This window comes from Egretta garzetta, unplaced genomic scaffold, assembly GCF_000687185.1.
Source record: "Egretta garzetta isolate BGI_Z169 unplaced genomic scaffold, ASM68718v1 scaffold125, whole genome shotgun sequence".
In the NCBI taxonomy this organism is placed as follows: Eukaryota; Metazoa; Chordata; class Aves; order Pelecaniformes; family Ardeidae; genus Egretta; species Egretta garzetta.
Window position 1 is genome coordinate 2,893,069 of NW_009259877.1, and position 24,705 is coordinate 2,917,773.

The following is a 24,705-nucleotide window of genomic DNA, read 5'->3' on the forward strand; positions in this document are numbered from 1 at the left end:
CAGAGAATTGAGCAACCAGCCACATAAGGGTAGGTCTAGAGAAGCAAGGTATAATCAACAATTTTCTTTTAAAATGTACATGATGCAAATACTATGAATTAAGCACATTTTGAAGCACTCATGATTTGAGACAAGCTTGTCACTAACCAACTGGAAATAAAATGCAATTTTTTTCATAGACTCATAGAATGTTTTGGGTTGGAAGGGACCCCTAGAGGTCATCTAGTCCAACCCTCCTGCAGTGAGCAGGGACACTGTTAACTAGATAATGTTGCTCAGAGCCCCATCCAACCTGGTCTTTTGTTTCATTGATCTTCATGCTTCAGTCAATAAATTCATTAAAACAAATGTTAATATACCTGAGTAATTTAGCAGTGTTCCCCAGCATGATCCTTACTACCAGCTTTGCTATGATGGTTGTGTAAACAGCTCAAGTTGTACTTAGTCATTGTGTCTCAGTGGTGCAGTCTTTGATCAAGTTAAATACAACATTCAGACTAAAAGCATTGTCCTGTCAGTCATTAAATGCTCTTCTTCCTAACTCCTCATAACTCAAACTCAACGAAAATCACTCAAGTTACAGCTTCTATTTTTAAACAGGAAAAAAGTATATACAACACCGATGCTTGGATCACTCCCCTCCCAGAATTCCTCCAAGATCTATATTCTCTGATGTGAAAATTCGGAATTAGGCTTTTGGAGTATGAAGAAATTTCAGCATACTGCTTGTTATCAGTAGGTGATGTTATAGATAGCAAAGTCATCTGTTGGAAAACTGATGTTTTTGACTCTTCAGACTTAAATGATGGAAGCACTACTATGCCTTGAGGTCATGGTCATTAATCTCCCAGATCAGGGACCTCTTGGAGCATGCTGCTGCTCCTGACCAGTCTGCATTCCTAGTTTTCTTTCTGTAGAACCAAGGGCACAGGACTTCTTCCTCCAGGAGCCAGTTTTCATCTGCATGATGAGTCAGATCACAGGCAAGTTTCCCATGTAGATATGGAAACTTGGATGTGTTCTTGGGTCTAATATCGCAGACATAGTCATGTCAGACATGTAAACATCATTAATATGGAGCCTAACACAGAGTCATGACCATTTGAATCTCTCCTAATAAGTAATACCACCACACGACATTACTCCTACCCCAAAAAACTTCTGCTGGGGAAATAGAGAAGTGACACCAAGTAGGAGGTAAGGAAGCACTTCAGTCTTTCCCCATTGCTGAAGCAGAAAGGCCATGTAAGTAGGAAAGTTATAGTTCTGGGTCAAGGAATACATGAAAAAGGGTTGCAATACAACACATCCAGGTGTCAGAGTTTAGTACTGGCTATGAAGAGTAGATGGAGGGGAGGGGGGCAGGGAGGAAGATTTTTGGCACAATGCCACAGTGTCTCAGTTCAATGTTGACACCTAATGTAAAAATATTTGACATATTATTTAGAATTGCAACATCACTATGGTTTTGATTAATTTGGATACGGTCAGTTATACCTTGATTTTCGTGATAGTTTTTGCCTTGGATGCCTTGATCTCACCATGTTCATTTCCAAATAATCATCTTTGTGGTTTTTTTTTGCTGCTTATGTTTCTCTAGAACCCCTAATATTGACAGGCTAGCAGAGGAAGGAGTGACACTTACTCAGCATATAGCAGCATCCCCACTTTGTACTCCAAGCAGGGCAGCTTTCTTAACAGGACGATATCCTATCAGATCAGGTAAAATCCCATTACTTTATTTTATTTACAGTAAACTGTATGTATTTTTTCTCCCTAGCCTTTCTTGATATCTTTATCGTTACCAGGTTAGGTACTCATTTCAGTGACTAATCAAGCTCAGCGGAGCTGGTCAACATTTAAAATCTTCCATATATAAGGGAAATTTTCAGGTTTCAGAAGAGTGAACACAAAAATAAAGCTTTTTTATTGAGAAAAAGATTTTTTTTTTTTAAATACTGAAGACAAAATCTGATTGTGGTTATTTAATGTAAGGAGCAGACAAATTCCAGCTACTTCCTTCACAGTCCAAATGCTTGTGGCTCTTCACCTGCCTTCCCAGTTGCATTCAGGCTGCTCCCAGGACATTGGTGGGCAGCCTGAGTGTTGAACATCACAGAGATGCATCTAGAAAGATGTGGTGGAAGAACCCAGTGTGAGTCCTTCTGCTCAGACATTTCTGTTTCTACAAAACCTTTTGGTTTAGAGAAATTATTTTTTCAGGGGAGGGGAGTAGGACAGTTCATTAAGGTATTCCAGCAGCCCTTAAAGCTGGGAAGAGGAAAGCAAAAAATCTCCCTTCTTTCCAAGTATTTTTGTTCCATATCTACCCATACACGGTGTTAAGTATCCTATGAATACATGCATTTAATAGCTTCTTACTTTTAAAGTACCTGATCCAAAGCCCATTTGAGTCAGTAAAGATCCAGTCTGTTTATTTTAGTGTGCTGGGACTGAGTCCCTCAGTGCTTAGACATGCAACTTTAACATTCCCTTAACATCATTTTTAGCAAGGATCATTATACATTAATCAGATCACTTGTTCATTAGTGATAAAACATTCTGTCCTTGCTTCTGGGAATGAAAGCAAAGCAAGACTCTGGAGCCTACTTGATATGTTCATGCTCATTCAAATCAAGTAACAAGCTACTGCAAAAGTGCCAGCTAATATAACTTGCTAAATTTTCCATTACATTCAGCTGCAAAGGAAAATTTTATATACCTGTTACAGCTATATAGCTATTAATATTTACTATAGGTAAAGCCACAGGTCACTTTCCATTATGATTCTTGTTCTTATTTCTGAAAAATTAGTATTTGAACTGATCTTTTTCTTAACTGATCTGCTCTCAGTCATACCTAATCATTTCCATATAGATACAAAAATTGAACTTTGTCATAATTAAATTACAGAATTGCTAAATATGGACTACTTCCAAACATTGGTGAAGATCTAGTAAAGGATTATTATAGAAAATACTATACTACACAATATGGAATAAAATGTTAGAAATTTAAAACTCCTGCTAATACAGCTGAAGAAAAATATTCCAAAATGCAGTATTTGATGAGACACAGACTCAGAGAAGCTTAACAATGAAAAAAAATCGTCAAATCATGGTTCTATACTTTCATTCTGGTAACTTAAGGGAATTACACTGACTTCAATTACAAGAGATGGAAGTACATAAAAATAAATATAAATAAAATAAAGTATAGATATGTATAGATGACTAAAACTACCTAAACTGTTGATCAATAAAGCTATCTGGAGTCAAAAACTGAAATTAACATTTGAAGAGTAGGTTGAGCTCTCTTTAATAAACCAGTCTAACGAGTCTTTTTCTCATCTAACCACAAGGAATACCTGAGGGAAGATTCTGGTTGTCTACATCAGTCAAGTAACTTTGGCACTGCAGTCATCCAGTTGCATAATTCAGACTTCCTGGAGAAGGCTGCACAGATTTGCATAGATATTCTGTGTTCTGTCTGTGTATACTCAGAGCCAGCTCTCATCTGGAATCCTAGTAATCTAATTTTCATGAACCTGAGCTCTCAAGTTCCTCATCCTGAGAGCAGTTTATAAGCTCAAGTTTGTGTTCCTCAGACTCTCAGTATATAGAAATTACTGTGCCTTATTTAGATGTTGTCTTGTTAACTGATACCTGATGCTGCTTTAATGCACTCTGTGTGCATTGAATCCTGTCTTCATGCCATTGGAGCACTGGTCCTCTCCCATCAAAGCTGAATGCTCTAGCCACGCTGTTTCTAGAATCAGAGTCTCTCTTGCTCTTTTTTTTGTCTTCATGTCATTTATATGCCCAACTGTAATACTGCACTACTTCAACTCCTTTCTCTCAAATAAACTTAAAGTCATGTAGAAAACCATGTCTGAGGAAAGTGGAAGTTCTGAGAGTAGAACTTGCTTAGTCCTCAGCTCCATTCCTTCCCCATGTACAAGACAAATAAATTACACAAGCTCAGCTTCTTTCAGATATGTTATACTTTACAACATGTACAGAAGGGGCTGCAGCTGTTTATGTGATGGCTGGACCCACAGTTATAAGCAGAAATTTTTTTCTCCACTTCTCAATTTCTGGTGTCAATACAGAAAAGACCTCACTCAGCTAAATGGATGATCGTATCTGCCACTTGCAACAGTTAGCATCTGATGGTAATACATCATTTAAGTGATACCACCTAAAACAAAAAAGTGCATGCAGAAAGAATGAATGGAAGTTTTTTCATTACATTATCCAAGTCTCATTCATTGTCATTGTATTTAGGAATGGCTGCCTTCTCACGAGTTGGTGTCTTCTTATTTTCCGCCTCTTCGGGGGGACTTCCTTCTGAAGAAATAACTTCTTCCAAACTCCTGAAGCAGAGAGGTTATGCAACAGCTCTAATAGGTAAAATTGCATACATACCCAGTGTTATTTTCCATTCATTTCAATCAAAAGAACATTAGCTTTCCATATAGGCTATTAGAGGTCTGCATTAAGCTTTTTACCCCCACAGCATAATGAGTTTATATTTTCTGGCACAAAGCTGAGCACATTCCCATGCATATGTGAAACACTAATCAGGTAAGTATGTCTAATTCATTTTTGTAGTTACAGTCTCATTGTGCAAGGTACTGAAGAAACATGATGAACAAATTGAAAATTAGTCAAGCTCTTGAAAAGTTTTCAGTATAAATAGGAGTTTGATTACAACAGAGAGACAATGAGGGATCGATTGCAGGGTACAAGTCAGCATAGTGGGGTGGGATTCATTTCACCAGTTTGCAAATATCCATGAAGTAGATAATGTAGTACCAGGATTACCATCTGGATTCTCTTTTTAGTCATCAGACAGACAGGGGCATTTCTAGGAAATTTGTCTCATCCTGTGGTAGATGTTTAATACAAAAATGTGTTTGTCATTATAAAGACAGTTCAGACAACTAACTGCAGCATAAATACCCTGTGATGGGTAAAAGAAAACCCACCAGGTGAATGTTAAAAAGGTATAGCATTTAAATAATGTGATTTTTTTTTTTTTTTCCTAATTTGGCCACTGACTTACTCCACGCTGCTTACATTTTAGAAGATTTTTGTGAATTACAACCTGTATTGCATAATGTACTTTTCTGTACTGGAATTGCCAGGAGGTAGTTGTTTAGAGAACATCATACTGGAACATTACTACATTCTTTTAGAAGCTGGATGCACCCGATTTGATTTTTAAATCTAACAAAAGCTTGCAATTTTGGGAGTAATTTTTGTTTAAAAATCATGCTGTTTAGCAAGGCTAATATTTCACACCACTGTTCAAAAAATATCCCTATTATATAGGTAACTACTGTTGATGTTCCTAACTAAAAAAATCCTGCTTAGCTATAACCCAGTCTTAGAAAGTGTAAACCCCCTTATGTTCTGACAGATTCAGAACAGAAAACAAGAAGATCTTAACAAAAGTATATTTAATGCAGGTGTATTTGAACCATAGTGCAAAAAGGCCATTCATAATTAATCACATTCGTCATCGAGTTAATTCCTATTGCTCCATATTCAGTTAAAGACTGCAAAAAAGTAATTTTTCTGTTTGTACCAAGCACTGTAATACAACTCATTTTCTGGGACTGACCTAGTTAATGTTCTTTTTTTAACTACTTTCAATGCAACATGACAGCTTGCCACTTAGATCTCCAGACGTTATCTCCATGATGCTTAATGAACAATTCTTCCAAGTGGCCTGAATGATAGCTATGAAACCATAAGATGTACTATTACCATATCCTTAGTGTATAATGAAGGCTTCCAAAAATCAAGAAGTGCATTAAAATTAAGGATAAAGTATATGTAAATGACAAAAAGAAAAATTATGTAGATTTGAAGACTAGATAGACAGACTCTCATTCCCAACCAGCCTATTTGCTGCCTCTGCTGGTATTCTTATCACATCATATTGGTCTAGGTCAGGGAGTCTTTGCTTGGTTCAGTCTAACTCAGCAGTTCCCAAACAATTAATTGTCAAATCCTGCACAAGTGATGGATTGGCATAAGGGTAATTTGAAGCCTTTCAGTCCTCAAGCCTCTACTGTCACTTCTTTTTTTGCCAAGTTTCTCTCCCCTTTACTCTCTAAGGACATTTTTTTCTCTCCTAAATGTGTTTTCCTTTCTTTTTAGATTTTTTTTTTTCCTCCTCTGAATATATGCTTCCTCTTGCTTGATACGTCCCTAAATATATTTTAGCTATAAATCTATTTTATGTATACACTTTTTTACTGCACTGTTTTTCCCCTGTGACACAAAGAAGGTGACATCCAACAGATCTGGCAGGAAGAGACACAGTCAGAAGATCTGCAACAAAACTAGGTTTTCTCAAAAAAGACAGATGTATTGAATATGTAATATTTCACCAGTTAAACATCCTGGAGAGTAGCAAGAAATGTTGATGTTTTGTAGGAAATAGCTATTCATAATGCAAAAGTTCCACTGAAAGTAGATAGGTATTATTTTAACTACTGCTGTGCTCTGTTATCCTGTGTGTTGTCTAGCATCCAGAGAAGTTTAAAATCCATCTGTGTAGCTTATCTCCAAAGTTTAAAGTACTAATGAATAAACTGGGACTTGAATCTTTCTTCCAGAACAAGTTCTTATAATATTTGGACACATCATCACAGTAGTGAGAAATACAAGGTTGGTTGAGTCTATGAAGCAGGATTAATAGAACAGTTATTAATAGAAGAGCTTAAAATCTGTTCATATTAACAATATAGGCATACATACTTATATTATTGTTGCTGTGTGTGTCTTATAAATATATTTCTTTGAGCACACAAAATATTTGTTTGCATCTTGCTCTACATCTTACATCTTACCATTTATCTGAAGAGCACAAAACCATACCAAAAGAAATACATCAGTATACACAACTCATTTTTCAGATTGCTCCCTTTTCAACTGTCTGAAAAAGAGGGAAAAATGTGGATTTTTGCAGCCTTTCCAGCATTCTGGGTTCTGAAAAACAGAGTTCCAAATGAAGTTTCTTGTATGAATAGGACTTGGCTCTCACTTCCAATGCCTTTCATTGCATTGCTTTTGCTCTGCAGAAATCTTAATTGTGGCAGGAAAAAAGCCTAGGTCTCAACCTATTAAGGTACTCATAATTTACAGTTAACAGCATGAATTTCACTCAAAAGCTTGGTAAAGACTGCTAATGTGTATGATGCTTGTGTGAAGTGCCCATACTATGAAGCTTCACTTGGCAAAGAGCATTTTGCACTGCTCTCAGATTCAGAAGGGCTCCAGAATGTAAAGCACATTACAGTAGTCTGTTGAAATGCTAGCTCAAGGCAGGGGTTATTGTCACAAGGAATGAAACAAAATGTATATTGTGGACCCAGTCATCACTTGCTTTTTCAGAGTAGCACAGGACCTATCAAACCCCTCTACCTCATCAGCCATTTGAGAATGGCAATTGTGTCTTTCCATTCTTCTGTTGATTTTCCCAGTTAACCCGCTCTCTGCTTTGTTTGCCTTAAGTTGTTTCTGAACAGATCTTTTTTTGAGGCCCAAGTTCATCTTGACATTGAGAAATTTGTTGTGCTTGCTAAAACCCTTTTGATAAAAATAGGTCCTATATTTTCCCCTGACCTGATTTGTTGTTGCAAGTCTTCTGTCCTGGCTTGCAATGTCTGTTTTTACTGAGATCCAGTTTAAACAAACTCTTTATATCATAATAAATGACCTTAAAAGTATATTTAATTTGTTCGGGTTTCCTTTTCATATTTTTTTACTGAATTATAGGTGCTTTGAGATTGACAAATAACAGTAAAGAATCAAAAATTAAAGCTTTAAGATTTATATTCATTATTATAAGCCTCTACCTTTATTTCAGTTATCTAAATTGATGAGAGTTGTTTCATGCTGACCTACACATCTGGCTTGATGATTATTCCATAAAGACAGTCATGTAAATCTAAGAGAAAACGCCAAAGCATTTCTTTTCCAAAATACGTGTCTTTGCTTGCTGGGAATGAAATTCAGAGTTGCAGTCTTAGCTAGCCCTTTATGGCACCATTATGACATCTAAAAATTCAGTATAGTGGTCTGCATTGCTATTTTGTAATTGGCCACAATAATATTCACTGGACCACGTCAAAAGTAGTGAGTAGAGCCATCCTGCCCATGGAAAACAGAATACCACCTCCACGTGAGGGAGGCCATCTGACAATAAGTGGGAAAACTTCTGATGGGATGTGTAGAGGTCTCCATTCCACTGGAACATAAGCAGACCTGAAAATGCTTTTATGCCTGCTTCTATGATATACAGAAGGTATTTCTAACCTAAGACCATCAAGAGATATATGAGAACTGGACTCTCAACTCAGGCTCAACTCTTCAATCAGGCTCAAGATTTCCGTGGTACTTTTCTCTACCTTTGCTGGCAGGTGAACTTAGACACATGACATTCCCATCCCATGCCTTAGTTCTGTCATTTGTGAAAGAGAAATAATGACATCAAGCCCATTTGCTAGCTACTATTTCAAAAAATCAGAACTGACCCCCATCTTCACCCTCTTTGGTGTTGCAGTTACCTGCATTTGTCATTGCAAAAGGCAGAAGTGCAGGATGACCCAGGAGATGCTCAGGACTGCCTGCATGGGAACTCTTTCTTACAGATGTGTAAAATCTGTGATGGTTCAGGAAAGGGGAAAATTCTATATATGCTTTATTCCTTTCATGTACTTTCTACCATATGTATCCTGAAGTCTCTAGAACAAAATATTTCAATTTGCTTTGGGCTAGGTTATGGGGTTGAGGACTTACTGGGTTTGCGGTTTTGGGGTTTTTTTTTATTCCTTTTAAGATCACAACCCCTGAATTATGCTGGTCATGTTTAGGTATTTGATTCAGAAAAAATAAATAAAATTTGGCCCAGCAGTATATATTATCATCTCTTTTTTCAAGGGTGACACGTTTTGTCCAATATTCAAGACATTTCCTTGCTGAGACCAAAGAGCATAGCTCTAGCCATAATTTATGTCAATAGGCTTAACTGAATTTAGATTTTTTTAAGTTATGCATTTGAATTTAAATAACAGCTACCAGTTAGATCTGTTGCACTAAGTGATACGTAAGCATATGGTAAGGGGTTGTGCCTGAGTCACAGAATGAATTGTCCAAATACTTACTGTAATCAGCATGAACATTGGTTATGCTACTATAATGCAAACCAGGCTCATTGTTTTCTTGCATCTGTTGGTGCACAGTGTTATTGCAGAATTAGAATGATTTCCTAGTGAGACAAAATGCAGTGAGAGATAGTATTTGGTAGTAATTTACTTGTTACTGTTGTTTCTTTTGTAATTTATATATGTATAATACATAAATAAATAAAAAATAATCTCCTATACTATATATAAGCATATGCTGAGGGAGATTGGCAATTTCAGAGATTTTGCAATCATTTAAATAACTGACGTCTTGATTTATTTCCTGGTTGTTTTTTCTTTTTTTCTTTTTTTCTTTTTTTTTTTTTTATGCTAATCAAATATGAATGATTTGCCAGAAAAATTTCAGAAAGGATATTTTGTAACTCCATATTGGCTCTTCCTAAGAAAGCAGTAGCTGCAACAAAATGGTATTTTCTTATGACTACTTAACTACACATGCACAAAGGCTTCATTTTCAAAGTTAGCTATCTGTTAGGGCTCTGTTGTTCTTCAGTGACCTGCTAGCCCACTCAGAATCTAATGGTCTCCATCAGGAGCTGTGCCAAACGATTTCTAACTAAAATGAAGAGTCAGACATGAAAAAAAGTGTTTGATGAAGGCATAAAGAAAGATTAGATACAAAGTAGGGCTCCACACAATAAATCCTGGGGGTGGGGGATATCAGTCAGATAGTGACAGTTTGGAATAGCACACTTTATAAGTTTGATGATTTAACTACAAAAATACTCCCTGTCCTTCTCTTTCTGTAGGAAAATGGCATCTTGGGATGAACTGTGAAAGCAGTAATGACTTCTGTCACCACCCCCTCAGTCATGGATTTGATTACTTTTATGGGCTTACCGTGACCAATTTTAGAGACTGCAAACCTGGCCAAGGCAGCGTATTTTTAAAAGGGGTTCAGAAATCCCTTGTCATCCCAATCCAAATCGCTGGAATCACCCTGGTTTCTTTGGCAATAGTGCAGTACATTGGCATCCTCAAAGTACCTTTCCAAGCACTGGCTTACTGCTTGTTTATAACCACTATTTCACTTGCGGTTTTGGTCTTTTTCTTTTACCATTTTCGACACTTGAACTGCTTCTTAATGAGGGACCATCAGATTATCCAGCAACCACTATCCTATAAGAACCTTACTCAAAGACTGACAACGGAAGCCATGCAATTTATAGGAAGGTAGGTTTCTGACTGTGTTATAAGTAAATGCTAGCATTTCACAATGTACTACGAAATGTAGTACAATTTTTCTACAAAAGTAGAAAAAAAATGTGAATGGGTGGGCATGAGGAATATGTCATTAAATATTATAATATTTTTTTTCCTTTAAAAGATGACTGAAGTTAATCTTTTTAGTGAAAGCGACTGGTTTTTTTCTAGCGGGTGTGTCATAATTTTCTCTATAAAAATTTAAACCTATTTATGTTTACATGTTTCAGAAAAAAATTTCAAAAAATATCTAACTTTTTTAGGACTTTACTTCTTGAGAATTCCATGTAACTTGAAATATGAAAAATCTTTTGTTGTGTGAATTAATTTTGTGAAAGCACAATGCAGAGTCATAATCCATTATTTTTATGGAATGGAAAGTTGTTCTTCATCATTGATTTGATGCATCCACTAAATGGCAATCATAAGGCAAATTTTTTTAAGATACTGTCACTTTAGATGCCTCCACTTTTATGCCAGATTAATTTTTGAAAGGATTTGATTTATAAAAGTTAGGAAATAAATGTTTTTTTGAATGCAATGATTTTCTGAGAGCCATCACGTTGGGTCATCTAAGTGTTGGATGTACAAAATCATCCTAAGTCATTCTTCATTTTTGCAAAGTTAGCTACTTTGGCGGAATTGTCCCTACGGGGCTTTTAATGGGAATATATCATAAAAGTAAACATTTTTATGTTCTGAAATGTACATAAATACATTTGGAGAAAAAAAATTTCATCCATTTAACTTCTTGAAAAATATGCCAAAGTATTTTTCTCACTCACTTTTCAAACAGGTTGCACCATTTCTAAAAATAGTTAATCAAAAGTAAAAACATGTTCTAAGACATAACAAGTCCCTTAATTACCATTCTGAAAAGTGTGTACCAGGTAGTTACTGTGAATACATTCACATGCTGTCGTTGCTGTATGAAAACTTATACCAAAGAATCAGAGGCTAAATTTTCTAGACTTAATGACTGCGGCAGTAGTCATCAAGACTGTTAGCAAGAAAAAATACTTACTTAAAATCTTGATCTCATACTGCAATTTTTCTATCATTTCTGTCATTATAAATACTTGATGTAGCCATCTCTATTCATCATATCAAAATAAAATGGGTTTTCTATCAAATTTCTTTAAGTGAGTAAGTCTTCCCAACAATCGACATTCCCATGAGTATTTATAAATAAACTAAACCATCTTTATTTCCACTTGGCAGTGGTGATAGGTATAAAGATACCTTCTCATCTACATTTTAACTAATTTAAAAGTGAAGTATTTTGTTTACTATGCACACACCCCTTTGAAAATTGTAGAGAAGTTATTTGCTTAGTGGCCAAGCATTTAGTGATTTTAAGACTCTTGAGTGCATTAACTATATGTTGGCAGATTCTTCCGTGATTTACAGGTATGTAATGTGCCTATAGTGGTTCTTAATGTTTTGGATATCTCTGAATGTTCCATTGATTTCAATGCAATGACAATAAAATGGTACCCCCAAAACAAGTAAGTTCAAGGTTGGAAATCAATGCTAGAAAACTAGTAAGTCTTTTAACTTTATTAATATTCATAATGTGCGCAGTGTTATTATACAGCTTAGGCAGTGTTTAGAGCTGGCAAAACAACGTATCATCTAAGTCAGCATAGCTTTGTTGACTCAGCTGGAGGTAAGTGGCTTTACATCAGCTAGGCACTTGGCTCCAGTTCTCAATATAGTTTCCAGACAAAAGTGTTGTTAAATTGAAGTCAAGATTAATAGCACATATTCGTAATATACAATAAACTTTGTTACAGGAATGTTGCAATTACAGTAAGAATTATAACCCAGACAATTCAGAGTCAATGTTAAATTAAAGAATATTCAAGCACATTAAGGTCTTGAGAAGCAATTAGTGCATTCGAGCAATCTTAACTGTGCCCTGTAGTGAATTCACATGCAAAGTATATGACCATAAAACTTCCTTCTCAGGATAGGAGTAATTAGATTAATGTTCACTGATCTGTCAAAAATCAATATTTGCTTTGACACACTGCTTCTGACATTATATAGTTCATACCTGTCAACTCCAGTGCACCAGTAGACCATTGCTTTTATGACTAAGGTACTGACTTTGGCCATTTGTAGGGGAATGGCCATCAAAAGGCAACCAGGTTGCAGCAGCAGTCAGACATCTGGCACTCATAAGTGAAGGACCACCAGGTTTTTGGAAAGTCCATAGTGTTCCTTGTGGTTCCACTTCTTTCAGCAAGCAGTCTCCCTCAGCCCTCCTTTAGCCACACCTTTGACGCAACACTTGATTTGTCATACAGGCTACTTTTGTTTAAATAATACAATAAGTAGCAAACTCAGTCGTATACACCAGTAATCTCTACACACAAGTATACCAGAGTTCAAACTCCTGAATTTGAGGAATTCAGTCATTTGCCTTTACTGGTTCCTAATACATTTTATCACCAAACTAAAAATCATTAGCTATCATGCATGTTTTAATTGGTTAATTATCTTTACAATCAATATATGATCCAATCTTCAACAGCACTGGTATTTCCTATATAGCCCTTTAGTGCTACATTTATATAAAATATATATGAATGTATGTATAGTTATATATATAAAACAATTACAACATAAATGTTTTATCTATGTAAGTTTATTATACCTATTACCTATATTACGTTTATAAGTTCTCCACAGTTCAGCCAATGGACTTCTTAACATTATTGTCTTCCTACAGTATATATAATCATTAGATTTTGTATTTTTCAACTGTTCTTATAATTTCTTCATAGCATATAGCTATGTGCTGTAATACTTCCTTTGGTCTGGTTTTTGGAGGGATGATATCGTATTTGTTTTTCCTTAGTCTAGGATATGTGTATTACTGTTTTCATTTGTTTGTAGGTAGATTGAAAGAGAACAAATACAATATTCAGTGCTCAGAAATGGTACTGGAGAAGAATATATGCAGTATACAGTTACAAGTGTCAGATCCAGTGCATGAAAACACACACGAGTTTAGTTGCTTACCCTAATTGTAAGTGGGCAGGTCAGCTCAGTGTACGTTAATTCTAATTGCTTTTTCCCAAGAGTAAGTACGTGTCCATATTGTAAACCTATCAAAACAGTCTCTGGGCATTACAGTATATTTGAAAATCAAACGGATGCTAATTATTTCATGTTAAGTTCAAAGTGGTTGTCACTCATGTCATCAGCATGTCTGTTAATGATCAGCTGCACAGACAGTCCAAATTTGGAAAATGCCAGCGACCTGTTTTTAATGTATCAGACATTAACAAGACAAAAGTGCCACTCTTATACAGAATACCTCTCTGACAATGTTGGATAGCTGATCACAATTAATAATATTTAAAAAATCCTAATGAAATAATAAGTTCTGGAAAACAATATTTGCATACGAATATTTTTATATTCAAAAGCTATGATGAAGATGATGTTGAACAGTTTTCATGCAATTTACTTTTTCAGTCATCGATTGCATAGCCATAATATTCAAAATTTTGTGATATCAGTTAATACATTTTTTATTTTCTTTGTAGCTATTCTATTTCAGTCCTTGAAACACTATTAAAACACATATTCAAATTTATTTTCATCTAATCTAGCAGGCTGTGGTTTAGAGGTTTTCCGTATATCATGAGGTCTTAAGATCAGGCAGTTGTCATGTTGTACTGGAGTTCTGAAATCAAGTGTTTTTATGAATCCTACGAAATCCCCTATAGTTTATAGCAAAACACAAATTATAGAGATGAGTTTGTGTATTTTTGTATGCACATGATATATATGTGCAAGTATTTTAAAAAAGGGCAATAAATTATAAGCTATAACAACTCTACTGGATCTACATCCCTTTTTCTCAGCCCTCTGCTTGTTCCTTTTGAAGAGAAGAGCTAAAATATTTATTCATATACTTTAAGGCCATATGAAAATGGAAGATATTAGTCATTTAAGAATGATTAAGGACCTAAGTAGTTCTGCAATGAGTGTCAGACTGCATTTTTAATGGAACACTCCTAAAAAGCAGTGTATCTGTATTCTGGGCACCAAAGTTTTGCAAGGGAGAGGGTTTTAGTAATGAGTATAATTTGTATTAGGTGAGAAATTTCATTTTTTTCCCCATGCTTATGAGAATGTACTTTCTGAAGGGGAGAAAAAGGTTATATACAAAGTAAATAAAAACATATATCAATTGTGTATCTCAAGAATTTAAAGGATAAAATAGGCATGAAATTAGAGATGTCAAAAGTATCTTAGCTATTTGCATGGAAGAATCATTTCACAAATGATATAGTAGTAGCACATCCTATTTTTAATACCTTCTAGAAAGTCAGATTTTTCATATTTTTACATTTTTTTCCTTTTCTCATTCCTTTTTCAACACCTTTTTTAGTTTTGGTAAGTTACTCCCAAGTGGTCTAGAGTTCTCTTTCTGATTTTGAAAAATTTGGAAAATACGAGATCTGTGTTTTAAGGTGTTCCTTTTAAAAGAGTAGGACAGAAATATTCATTCATGAATTCATTCATGCTTGCAAGGATTCTAGCACTTTCAGCTGTCAGAACAAAACAAAATCCAGCTCGTAGGACAAAGTCCTGCCTTGATACAGTTAGGCCAAGGTTTACCTTTCTCTTCTGCGGGAACAAGGCTTAATGAAGTGCATTCAGCCAGTCCAGTCACAAAAGAGCACTGTCTAATTGGTGATCTAATCTGGAAGTAGAGGAGGGAGTCATGGGGAATAAGCATTGAATGGACTTATCCATTGGGGAGGTATTGAATAAGAAGAATGTTTTTAGTAAAAAGAGAGTTACAGGAAAAGAAAATTTAGGCTTGCATCTGCCTGTATCGACGCACTATTACATATTTGTGCTGAAAACGTATCTTCAGATTATATACCGCAACATTTTTGTTTTCTTTCATCTTAGCTGTGACTCTGATGTACTGTGACTATGTGAAAATGACCTATTGTCATGGTTTAACCCCAGCAGGCAAGTAAAGCACCACACAGCCATGCACTGCCCCCCCCCAGGTGGATGGAGGAGAGAATCGGAAGGGTAAAAGTGAGAAAACTCATGGGTTGAGATAAAGGCAGTTTAATAGGTAAAGCAAAAGCCGCACATGCAAGCAAAGCAGAAAAAGGAATTCATTCACTCCTTCCCACTGGCAAGCAGGTGTTCAGCCATCTTTGGGAAAGCAGGGCTTTATCACACGTAATGGTGACTTGGGAAGACAAACACCATCACTCCGAATGTCCCCGCCCCTTCCTTCTTCTTCCCCCAGCTTTATATGCTGAGCATGATGTCGTATGGTCTGCAATAGCTCTTTGGTCAGTTGGGGTCAGCTGTCCCATCCGTGCCCCCTCCCAGTTTCTTGTGCACCCCCAGCCTCCTTGCTGGTGGGGTGGGGTGAGGAGCAGAAAAGGCCTTGACTCTGTGTAGCCCTGCTCAGCAGTAACGAAAACATCCCTGGGTTATCAATGCTGTTTTCAGCACAGATCCAAAACAGAGCCCCATGCTAGCTACTGTGAAGAAAATTAACTCTATCCCAGCCAAAACCAGCACACATATTTTCATTCAATAAGTCATATGTACTTATAAGAGGTAAGTACAGGCTACCCCTATATCTATTTCAAATAGTTCTTTGCAGGTTATTTCAGTCTTATGGGTGAATTAGCTGTAATTTATAAGACTTTGGGGATTACAGACACTATTGTTAACCCAATTTTAACACAGCACAGTGTTTACCCCAATCAGGCAAAGCCAAGTATATTGGCTTTCATAATCAGCTGATGTGAATCATAGTACCTCCACTGGTATAGAGGGTGTAGTGGTCTCACGGGTTAAAAGTTTTTACTTTATGACAGAATGTGAGGATAATTTCACATCTAGTGAAAAAAAAAAAGTTGTTCAGAAGGATCATACTGTCCATCATATTAAAGGTTAATTTAGAATGTATTGTGAAAAAGTAAAAGTAAAACGGAGCCCTGTCATGTTCCCATCTCATTTCCAGTACAGAATCGTACCTGAAACCCTAGTTTGATTTGAAAACTGCAAGCCAACAAATTCAGAGCCTCACCCAGTGCTCTCCTGCAGTGGTCTTAGATTAAGAACAATGCACAGAAAAGCAAACAAAAGTACCCAAGGAGTTTTCAATGCAGCAAGTTAGAGCAAAGTTGCAAGAAAAACTGTAACTTGCTCTCTCACCCACTTTAAAGTTGTGCTTTACAGCTTAAGCCTGAACTGAATCCTTGAGTAATGTAGAGACTCCTCACACTAAAAAATAAGAATCTAGTACTATGCAGTATAGAGGAGTCACCAACAACATGATGCTTTTAGATGTTTTCATGGTCAGTTAAGCACACATTAAAGGATGTTTTATGTCAGATATGTGTAATCTCTCTGGTAAATTGAAAAGACTCTATGATTCTTGTTAGGATAAAATTTTTTACAATATTTGAATAAGTGAATCTCAGATCTTTTGAGACTGAAGTTCCCTGTGTTTGAACATCTTGTGGTTTAACCCAGCAGGTAGCTAAACACCAGACAACCTTTCTCTCACTCCCCCCACGGTGGGATGGGGGAGAGAATCGGAAAAAAGGTAAAACTTGTGTGTTGAGATAAAAACAATTTAATAGGGCAGAAAAGGAAGGGAAATTAATAATAATAATGGTAAAAGAATATACAGAACAAGTGATGCACAATGCAATTGCTCACCACCCACTGACGGATGCCCAGCCAGTTCCTGAGCAGCAGCTGCACCCCCTTGGCCATCTCTCTCCAGAGTTTTTGTTCAGCATGACATCATATGGTATGGAATATCCTTTTGGCCAGTTTGGGTCAGCTGTCCTGGTTGTGCCCCCTCCCAGCTTCCTGTGAACCCCCAGCCTCCTTGCTGACAGTGCAGTCTGAGAAGCTGAAAACTCCTTGACTTAGTGTAAACACTGCTCAGCAACCACTAAAACATCAGTGTGGTATGAACGTTATTCTCATCCTAAATCCAAAACACGGCACTATATCAGCTATTGGGAAGGAAATAAATTCTATTGCAGCTGAAACCAGGACTGGACTGTGTAAAAGACAGTGGCAATACATTTCTGAAGGAGCTGTTTACTGAAATGGTTCAGAAGTTAAGTTGTTATTGTGAAATTTCTCTCCCGCCTACTAGCTGATATTGTCATTCCATTTTCAAGGTCATGGTAAAGGTAGTCAGTTATGATTCTTCTCAAAGAGTTTTGGCAGGAGATAAATAGCTGCCCGTGATCTTTTATAGGATATTAATAGGTGAGACACTTCTACACCTGACAGTGAGCTGTCAATCAGAACCTGTCAATTTGAGTTGCAAAGAAGAGAATGATGTAGTGCCCTTCCATATCAATCATTGATTCAATGACTCTTCATGAAAGTTAGATCTTTGTGTCAGTTTAATTTAAAAAAAAAAAAAAAAAAGCAGACCTGAGTTGTTAACTCTTGAAAATAACACTTAAAGTGGAGGCTTTTGATACTCACTTTTAGCAATATAAAGGCAGACTTAGAAGTATGCACTATCTCTGTGACATTGGAACAAGGCAGTTTGCATGAGAAGTAAATTGTGCCTGCACCATTATAAGTATAAAGTAGATTTTTGTGGTATTTTACCCTAGAATTTGTAGATTACTCTCAATTCACTGAACTGTGTTTAAGGAAAAAGTCAAAGATAATCCAATGCAGTAAAAAACGAAGGTTGTAAAACAAAAATCAGCTGCCTTGAAGAAATGTTCTTTAAAAAAAGGTCAGTGTTACATTAATATACATATGAAATATTAAAAGTATACATCTTTTTTTACTTGAAGTGCCGACATTTTCAGCCTTTTTAATTGACTCAGAAGTCTAGTGTTATTTGTTGCTACAGCAATGGAAGGTACTCATGTACATGATCTCTCAAATAGAAACAAACACAACTTCATGGAAAATGTATCTTTTATGAAAAACATTGTCTTTATTTTTTAAAATCTGTACTTTATAATACTAAGATAATACAGGGTACATGCACAAATATTTGAAGGAAATTAAAATAATTTTGTTTCCATTTTCTACATGAAAAATAGTCTATTTAATCTGTAATTTTTTTTAAAAAAAGGATAAACCTTTTATGAAAAAAAAGTCCCAGTCAGAAACACACTTATCAAGTGAGTGTTTATGTACTGCTGCCTCTGCCAGTGAAAAAGAAAACTTTAACCATGAAACTTGCGCAAAACCAGATCCAACACAGGAGAGAGGAAAAATGGATCATAAATATACTAAATGAAACCTAGTTATTTTTCCTTAAGAGTAAAGTATTGATATCATATGAATCCTTTCTATTAAAAGATGACTTTTTCAGATTCTAAAGGTTAGATTTTATTTTTTTTTCATTCTAAAGAAACATTTTGTATGTGCATGTTTGTGTTGTTCCTTCCCCCTTTAAATCAGCTGCATGAGGAAATATATAGTCTCCCTTGAATGTTGATGTGAATCACAGGTATGATCCACCATAGACTGGCAAAGGGAAAATATGGTAAATAAAGCCCAAAATACTATGTAATTATCTGTGTGCTTTAAGGTGAGATACAGGCAAGTTTTCTGGATAGTGGTTTTGTGATTCAACTGATATTTACAATATGCGAAATGTACTACAAATGCTGTTGGAGCATATAGCAGTAAATTTGGCTAGTACTGCACAATTTTAAGTAAAGTTCTATAAATAATGCATAAGAAAAAGTTCTTACTTGAGCTGTGCTTTCACAGCCTGCTGGAACTGATCATATATATCGTGTTGACAGATCACATGAACAGCAAAATTTACAGAGTCTATTTATTGCACTTTTTCTTTTGTATCAGTTCAGGAAGTAGACTGAAGACAATGGAGACTGTTCATTAATGTGAGGGGAAAAATACTTCTTTATATTACTATGTGCTTTGAGATTGCCTATTCTGTGGTACAACATACTTGTAGTGTTACGTACTGATCACATGCATACACACACAGTGCATTAAATGACAAGAGAAGATTTGCCCATATACCTTAGTCCAGGATAAAGAAGGAGTACTATATAGTACTACTATAATACTACTGCAGTACTTCTATATTTGACATAGTCAATGATTTCATGGTATGTATGTTTGACCCTGGTCCTCATAATGTCTAGTTGATCAGCTTCCATATGACCTTGTGAGGAAGGTAATTGTGTTTCATGTACACATGCAGTTCCGAAGGTATGGTTTTGAACAGCAATTTTATTCGGGCTTTTAAATATGTACTTGAAAAATGAAGAGAAGTGCTTGTAGCCAGAAATCTCTAGGTTCCTGGCTTTAAACAAGTTCTCTTTCAATATAAATAACAAAAAGTAATTAGTGAGATTTCGTTGTTTATTTTTGCTTTCAATCCAGTATACAGATAAGAATAACATTTTTACCCTGTGTGTGTGTGTGATCAGGATTACCCTGTAATCAGCTACAGTATTCCTCTTCCTCTTCTTGTTTTGGGTTTGGGGTTTTTTTTGAGCTCTACTGTAGAAAGATTTCTTTGTAGAAATTTTGTTATAAAATATACTAAGGGTTCGGGGGTTTTGTTTTGTTTTGTTTTGTTTTTTTCCAGGAACACTGATGCACCATTTCTTCTTGTCCTGTCTTATCTTCATGTCCATACTGCTCTATATGCTTCAAAAAAATTCAGAGGAAAGAGCAAGCATGGTTTATATGGAGATGCAGTGGAGGAAATGGACTGGAGTGTAGGTACGTTACATCTGCTTCTAACATCAATGGAAGGAATTCATGGAAGACTTGCATTCATGTCTGCCAAATGCAGACTTCTGCAATTTGGGTGTCTACAGTGTATCTGACATACTTGTCCTTTATACTTGGGGGAAAGAAAGGCACAATAATCTGACCTCTTGTAATATCTACTTTATGACCAAATTTATTGTGTCCTATAAATGTCTGCTCTCTTCTTTGACTATGAAGGTAGTCTATACAGTATGGATTTAGTAGAGATATGGGCAGCTTAACTGTGGACATTTGAAGCAGAGTAGTTGAATCCAATCCCATGAGCTTCTGGGTGCCATCTGGCCTCTGCAGGTTGTCTTCATAAAACAATGTAATCACTTGAATCAATATCACATGATATTGATATCAAAACATTTTCAAATAAAGTGACTACCATACGCACTGTTAGCGAAAGTAATTTGCTAATTATTTTAGCAGGTTCTCTGAATTAGCGAAGTCACTCAGGTGAGGTCCACTTCTGTTCATGCAGACTAGTCTACTGTGAATAAGCTACTGAGCATTAGCTGGTCTTACTGTCTATGTCTGATTTTACTATTTCTGTTCCATGACACTTAGCTTATTCCAGTCTAATTGGTCATTTGCTGCTGCCATTACATTTTGCTGCTTCTTCAGGAGAGTGGCTCTGGGGTTCAAACAGCAAGTTGGAAACTAAGGCCACTGACGTGCTGCTGTTTCGGGCTATTTAATGATGCAGAGGTGCTAACAGGTTGAAAACCACTGCTCTCTTCCAGAATGACCACAGGCTCTTAGGAGATGTGTCAAAAACCCAAAATGTAGAAAAGAAGCATTTTATTAAAAAAGCTTGGGATAAATCAGAGGTACAAATTTAGTGGTGATAACACAGGAATTTTGAACAAACTCAGAGAGGAGATACACAAATTACCTCATGTATTGTTCTTTACAATCCATCGCAGGAGCATCAGGGGCAGCGGAGCTAGCTTAATCAGGAGACAGATCCTCATCTGTCATAAACTAGTATATAAACATCAAATTTTCTTTCAGTTGGGGGTCTGGTTACTTGGTTTCACTTATGTCTTGTAAGACTTCTCTGTTGACAGATTTTGTATTTGCTTCAGGAGGTAGAAAATGTGTTTAGTTCCTCTGTTACTTTCTCCTCCATTATTACAATGATGAAAAAAGTTATGGCTGACATTTCCAAGGGAGTCTGAAGGAACAGTATAGCTTTTCTCTTTTTTTTTTCATTTGACGAGAGTACTTATTTCCATTAACCTCCACTGAAAATTCCAGTCTTAATGCATCAGCTATGTCAGACAAAGTAGATTTATTCACTGTACTGCTGATGTCAGTAACCAGTATTTTCTTGGAATGCCTCTGAAGATGTTACAGTAGAAAAATCAAACAAAATTGTATGGAAAGGCTGAAAAGGTGAAAACTATAAGCTTTCCACAAAGGGAGGTTTTGTCATTCACTAGACAAAAATTAGTATTTATACATAGATGAATGTAGTTTGCAAAAGCAATAAGAACAGAATAGCCCAGATATAACAATGTACTGCAAAACCTTCTGATTAAAGACAGCAGAAGCACAGGAAGAAAAAATGAGTGCATGGAAAGGTGCGTTATAGTACATCATCAGAATTATTTGGCATCTGGTAGGAAAAGAAACACCAACTTCAACTCAATTCTGAAAGAAACTTACAATGTGTTATCTGCTGGGTGGGAAATATTGTGGAAAACTCTGGTGGATGACTAAAAAAAAAAAAGAGTAGAAGAGAAGTTAGAAGTAGAACTTCAGACTGCCAAGTACCTATGAAGAAAAAGCTGTATCAAGACTGGACCATGAAATGCAAATGTAACATTGTTCCTGATTTGAGAGATCAGCTGGAATCAGAAAGAAGACTTTAGCTGCCATTTGCACGAGAAAAAGCAACAGCCTTTCTAGTAAGACAGAAAAGTCCACTCAGACTGAGAATTCTAAATAGGAGACAGTTCTCCATTTTCATTTGTTTATTTATTGAGAATCAATTACCTAATTGGGCAATAATTCAATTATAAGGCAATCTCCATCCAAGGAGGAGAAAAACCTATAAGACACATGAATAAAATACTCATTTGAGTATTTCATGTTTGTGACTTGTTAAACCAATACTGAAGAGTATGATTACAGTCCATGTCAAAAATACAAAATACAAAGTCTCTGGATAAGCTTTTGGGACCATGTATGTCTACTGCTTTTGCATACTGATGCGTGTATAACAGAATTCACTGTTTAAAGCATTAACAGTTATAATGTCACCGCATGTGACATGCCCTAGAGAGTTATTCTCTGGCTAATAACATTAATTTTCTTTCAATGTAGGCTAAGCACCTTATTAATGCTATTAATTATAATTCATATGAGAGCAGATGAAGTAATCTTACAGTCTAAAAATGGAAAAAGAAATGATAAATGAATGAATTAATTAATACAATATTATTCTTCTCTTCCTTCCTCCCTTCTTCCCTTCCTTCATTCCTGACTGAGTATAGGAAGAGAGAAGTAGATGTTCAGAAATTGCTTTTGCTGGTAAATTGCAATACTCTAATTTAATCCAAAACAGATCACTGCAAAGAGTTTTGGAGCCCCCTGTAGACTTGCATGCAAGCTGTGTGAAGGCAAACTAATTCAACAGCACTTTTGGAAATGGCTGTTTATTGTTCTGTTAACAGTAGCAAAACTACATATCAGTTCTTAATCCTCTGTGGAACAATCACAACTGTATGGCTTAAGTGTAAAAGTCTCAGAAGCTGTAGTCTGGCACAAGCTAAGTAACTGCAGGGTGGGGGGCCTTGTCTGGAAATCTTTATTACGTGAATGTCCTGCAAGCTGAAAAAAACCCCCTTAACTGCCTCTCTGCCATGATCTTTTGACCTGCCTTAGGATCAAGTTATGCCAAGAAAATATTTCCATCATTTGATGTTAGTTAATTAGAAGAAAATGAGTGGAAATAAATCCCAATGCATCTTACATGTAACTTGTGTTTGAAATATCTTTAAAAGTTTGGTAGAGTTATATGTGAAGAGAATAGCTTTGTATCTCCTCAGTAGAAGAGGGATATGGAGCTACTGAACAGTGTCCAGCAAAGGGTCACAAAGTTGATTAAGGGAATGAAGCATCTCTCCTATGAGGAAAGGCTGAGAGAGCTGGGACTAGAGTTCTGTTCAGCCTGGAGAAGAGAAGGCTGAGGGAGGGTCTTATTAAAGTTTAGAAATACGTGAAGGGAGGCTGCAAAGATGATGGGGCTAGGCTCCTCTCATTGATGCTCAGTGACAAGAAGCAATGGGCAGAAACTGAAACACAGGATGTTCCATCTGAACATCAGGAAACACTTTTTTACTGAGAGGGTGACCAAGCACTGGCACAGGTTGCCCAGAGAGGTGGTGGAGTCTCCCTTCTTGGAGATATTAAAAAGCCATCTGGACATGGTCCTGGACTCCAAGTAGCCCAGCTTGAGCAGGGAGGGTTGGACCTCTGGAAGTCACCTCCAACCTCAACCATTCTGTGATCCTGTGAGATACTGAAGAACAGAAAAAAGCTGTTTACTAAAGTAAATTCATATTTTGAAACAAAATCAGACATAACCTTTAAAAGTCAGTCTAGAGGAACCAAGGAACTCTTCACTGAAGCAAACAGAAACAAGATACTCTCACGATATTCTCCTCCTCTACTCCTCTCTCCTAAGACCTCATCTGGGTACTGCATCCAGCTCTGGGGGTCACAAGCACAAGAAAGATATGAACCTTTTAGAGCAAGACTAGAGGAGGGCCACAAAAATGGTCAGAAGGCTAGAACACTTCTCTGAAGAAAAGCTGAGAGAATTGGGGTTGTTTAGCCTGCAGAAGCGAAGGCTCTGGGGAGAACTTACTGCTGCCTTTCAATATATAAAGGGGGCTCATAAGAAAGATGGAGAGAAACTTCTTAGAAGGGCATGTAGTGACAGGACAAGGGGCCGTGGTTTTAAACAGTAAGAGGGTAGGTTTTGATCGGACATAAGGAAGAAATTGGTTACGATGAAGGTGGTGAAACACTGGTCCAGGTTGCCCAGAGACACTGTGGATGCCCCCTTCCCTGGAAGTGTTCAAGGTCAGGTTGAACAGGGCTTAGAATCATAGCATCGTTTAGGTTGGAAAAGACCTTCAAGATCATCAGGTCTAACCGTTAACCTAACACTGCCATCCCACCACTAAACCATGTCCCTAAGCACCTCATCTACCCATCTTTCAAATACCTCCAGGGCTGGGGACTCAACCACTTCCCTGGGCAGCCTGTTCCAATGATTGACAACCCTTTTGGTGAAGAATTTTTTCCTAATGTCCAATCTCAACCTCCCCAGGTGCAACTTGAAGCCATTTCACAGAATCACAGAATTGCAAGGGTTGGAAGGGACCTCGGGAGATCATCTAGTCCAACCCTCCTGCTAAAGCAGGTTCTCCTAGAGCATGTTACACAGGACTTCATCCAGG

At 36.6% G+C, this 24,705-nt stretch overlaps 1 protein-coding gene across 8 annotated transcripts in view; it reads left to right on the forward strand.

Moving 5' to 3' along the window:
• Nucleotides 1-24,705, forward strand: part of STS (steroid sulfatase) — a 111,734-nt gene that overhangs the window by 26,320 nt on the left and 60,709 nt on the right. For 6 of the 8 annotated variants that reach the window (XM_035895665.1, XM_035895667.1, XM_035895666.1 and 3 more), the window contains 4 exons: nucleotides 1,601-1,722; nucleotides 4,287-4,409; nucleotides 9,973-10,396; nucleotides 20,055-20,191. In XM_035895665.1, the coding sequence (XP_035751558.1) occupies nucleotides 1,601-1,722; nucleotides 4,287-4,409; nucleotides 9,973-10,396; nucleotides 20,055-20,191 (806 nt within the window). Of the gene's footprint in view, nucleotides 1-654; nucleotides 736-1,600; nucleotides 1,723-4,286; nucleotides 4,410-9,972; nucleotides 10,397-20,054; nucleotides 20,192-24,705 lie in introns of those variants that run through there. The other 2 variants (XM_035895671.1, XM_035895672.1) reach the window with 2 other exon arrangements.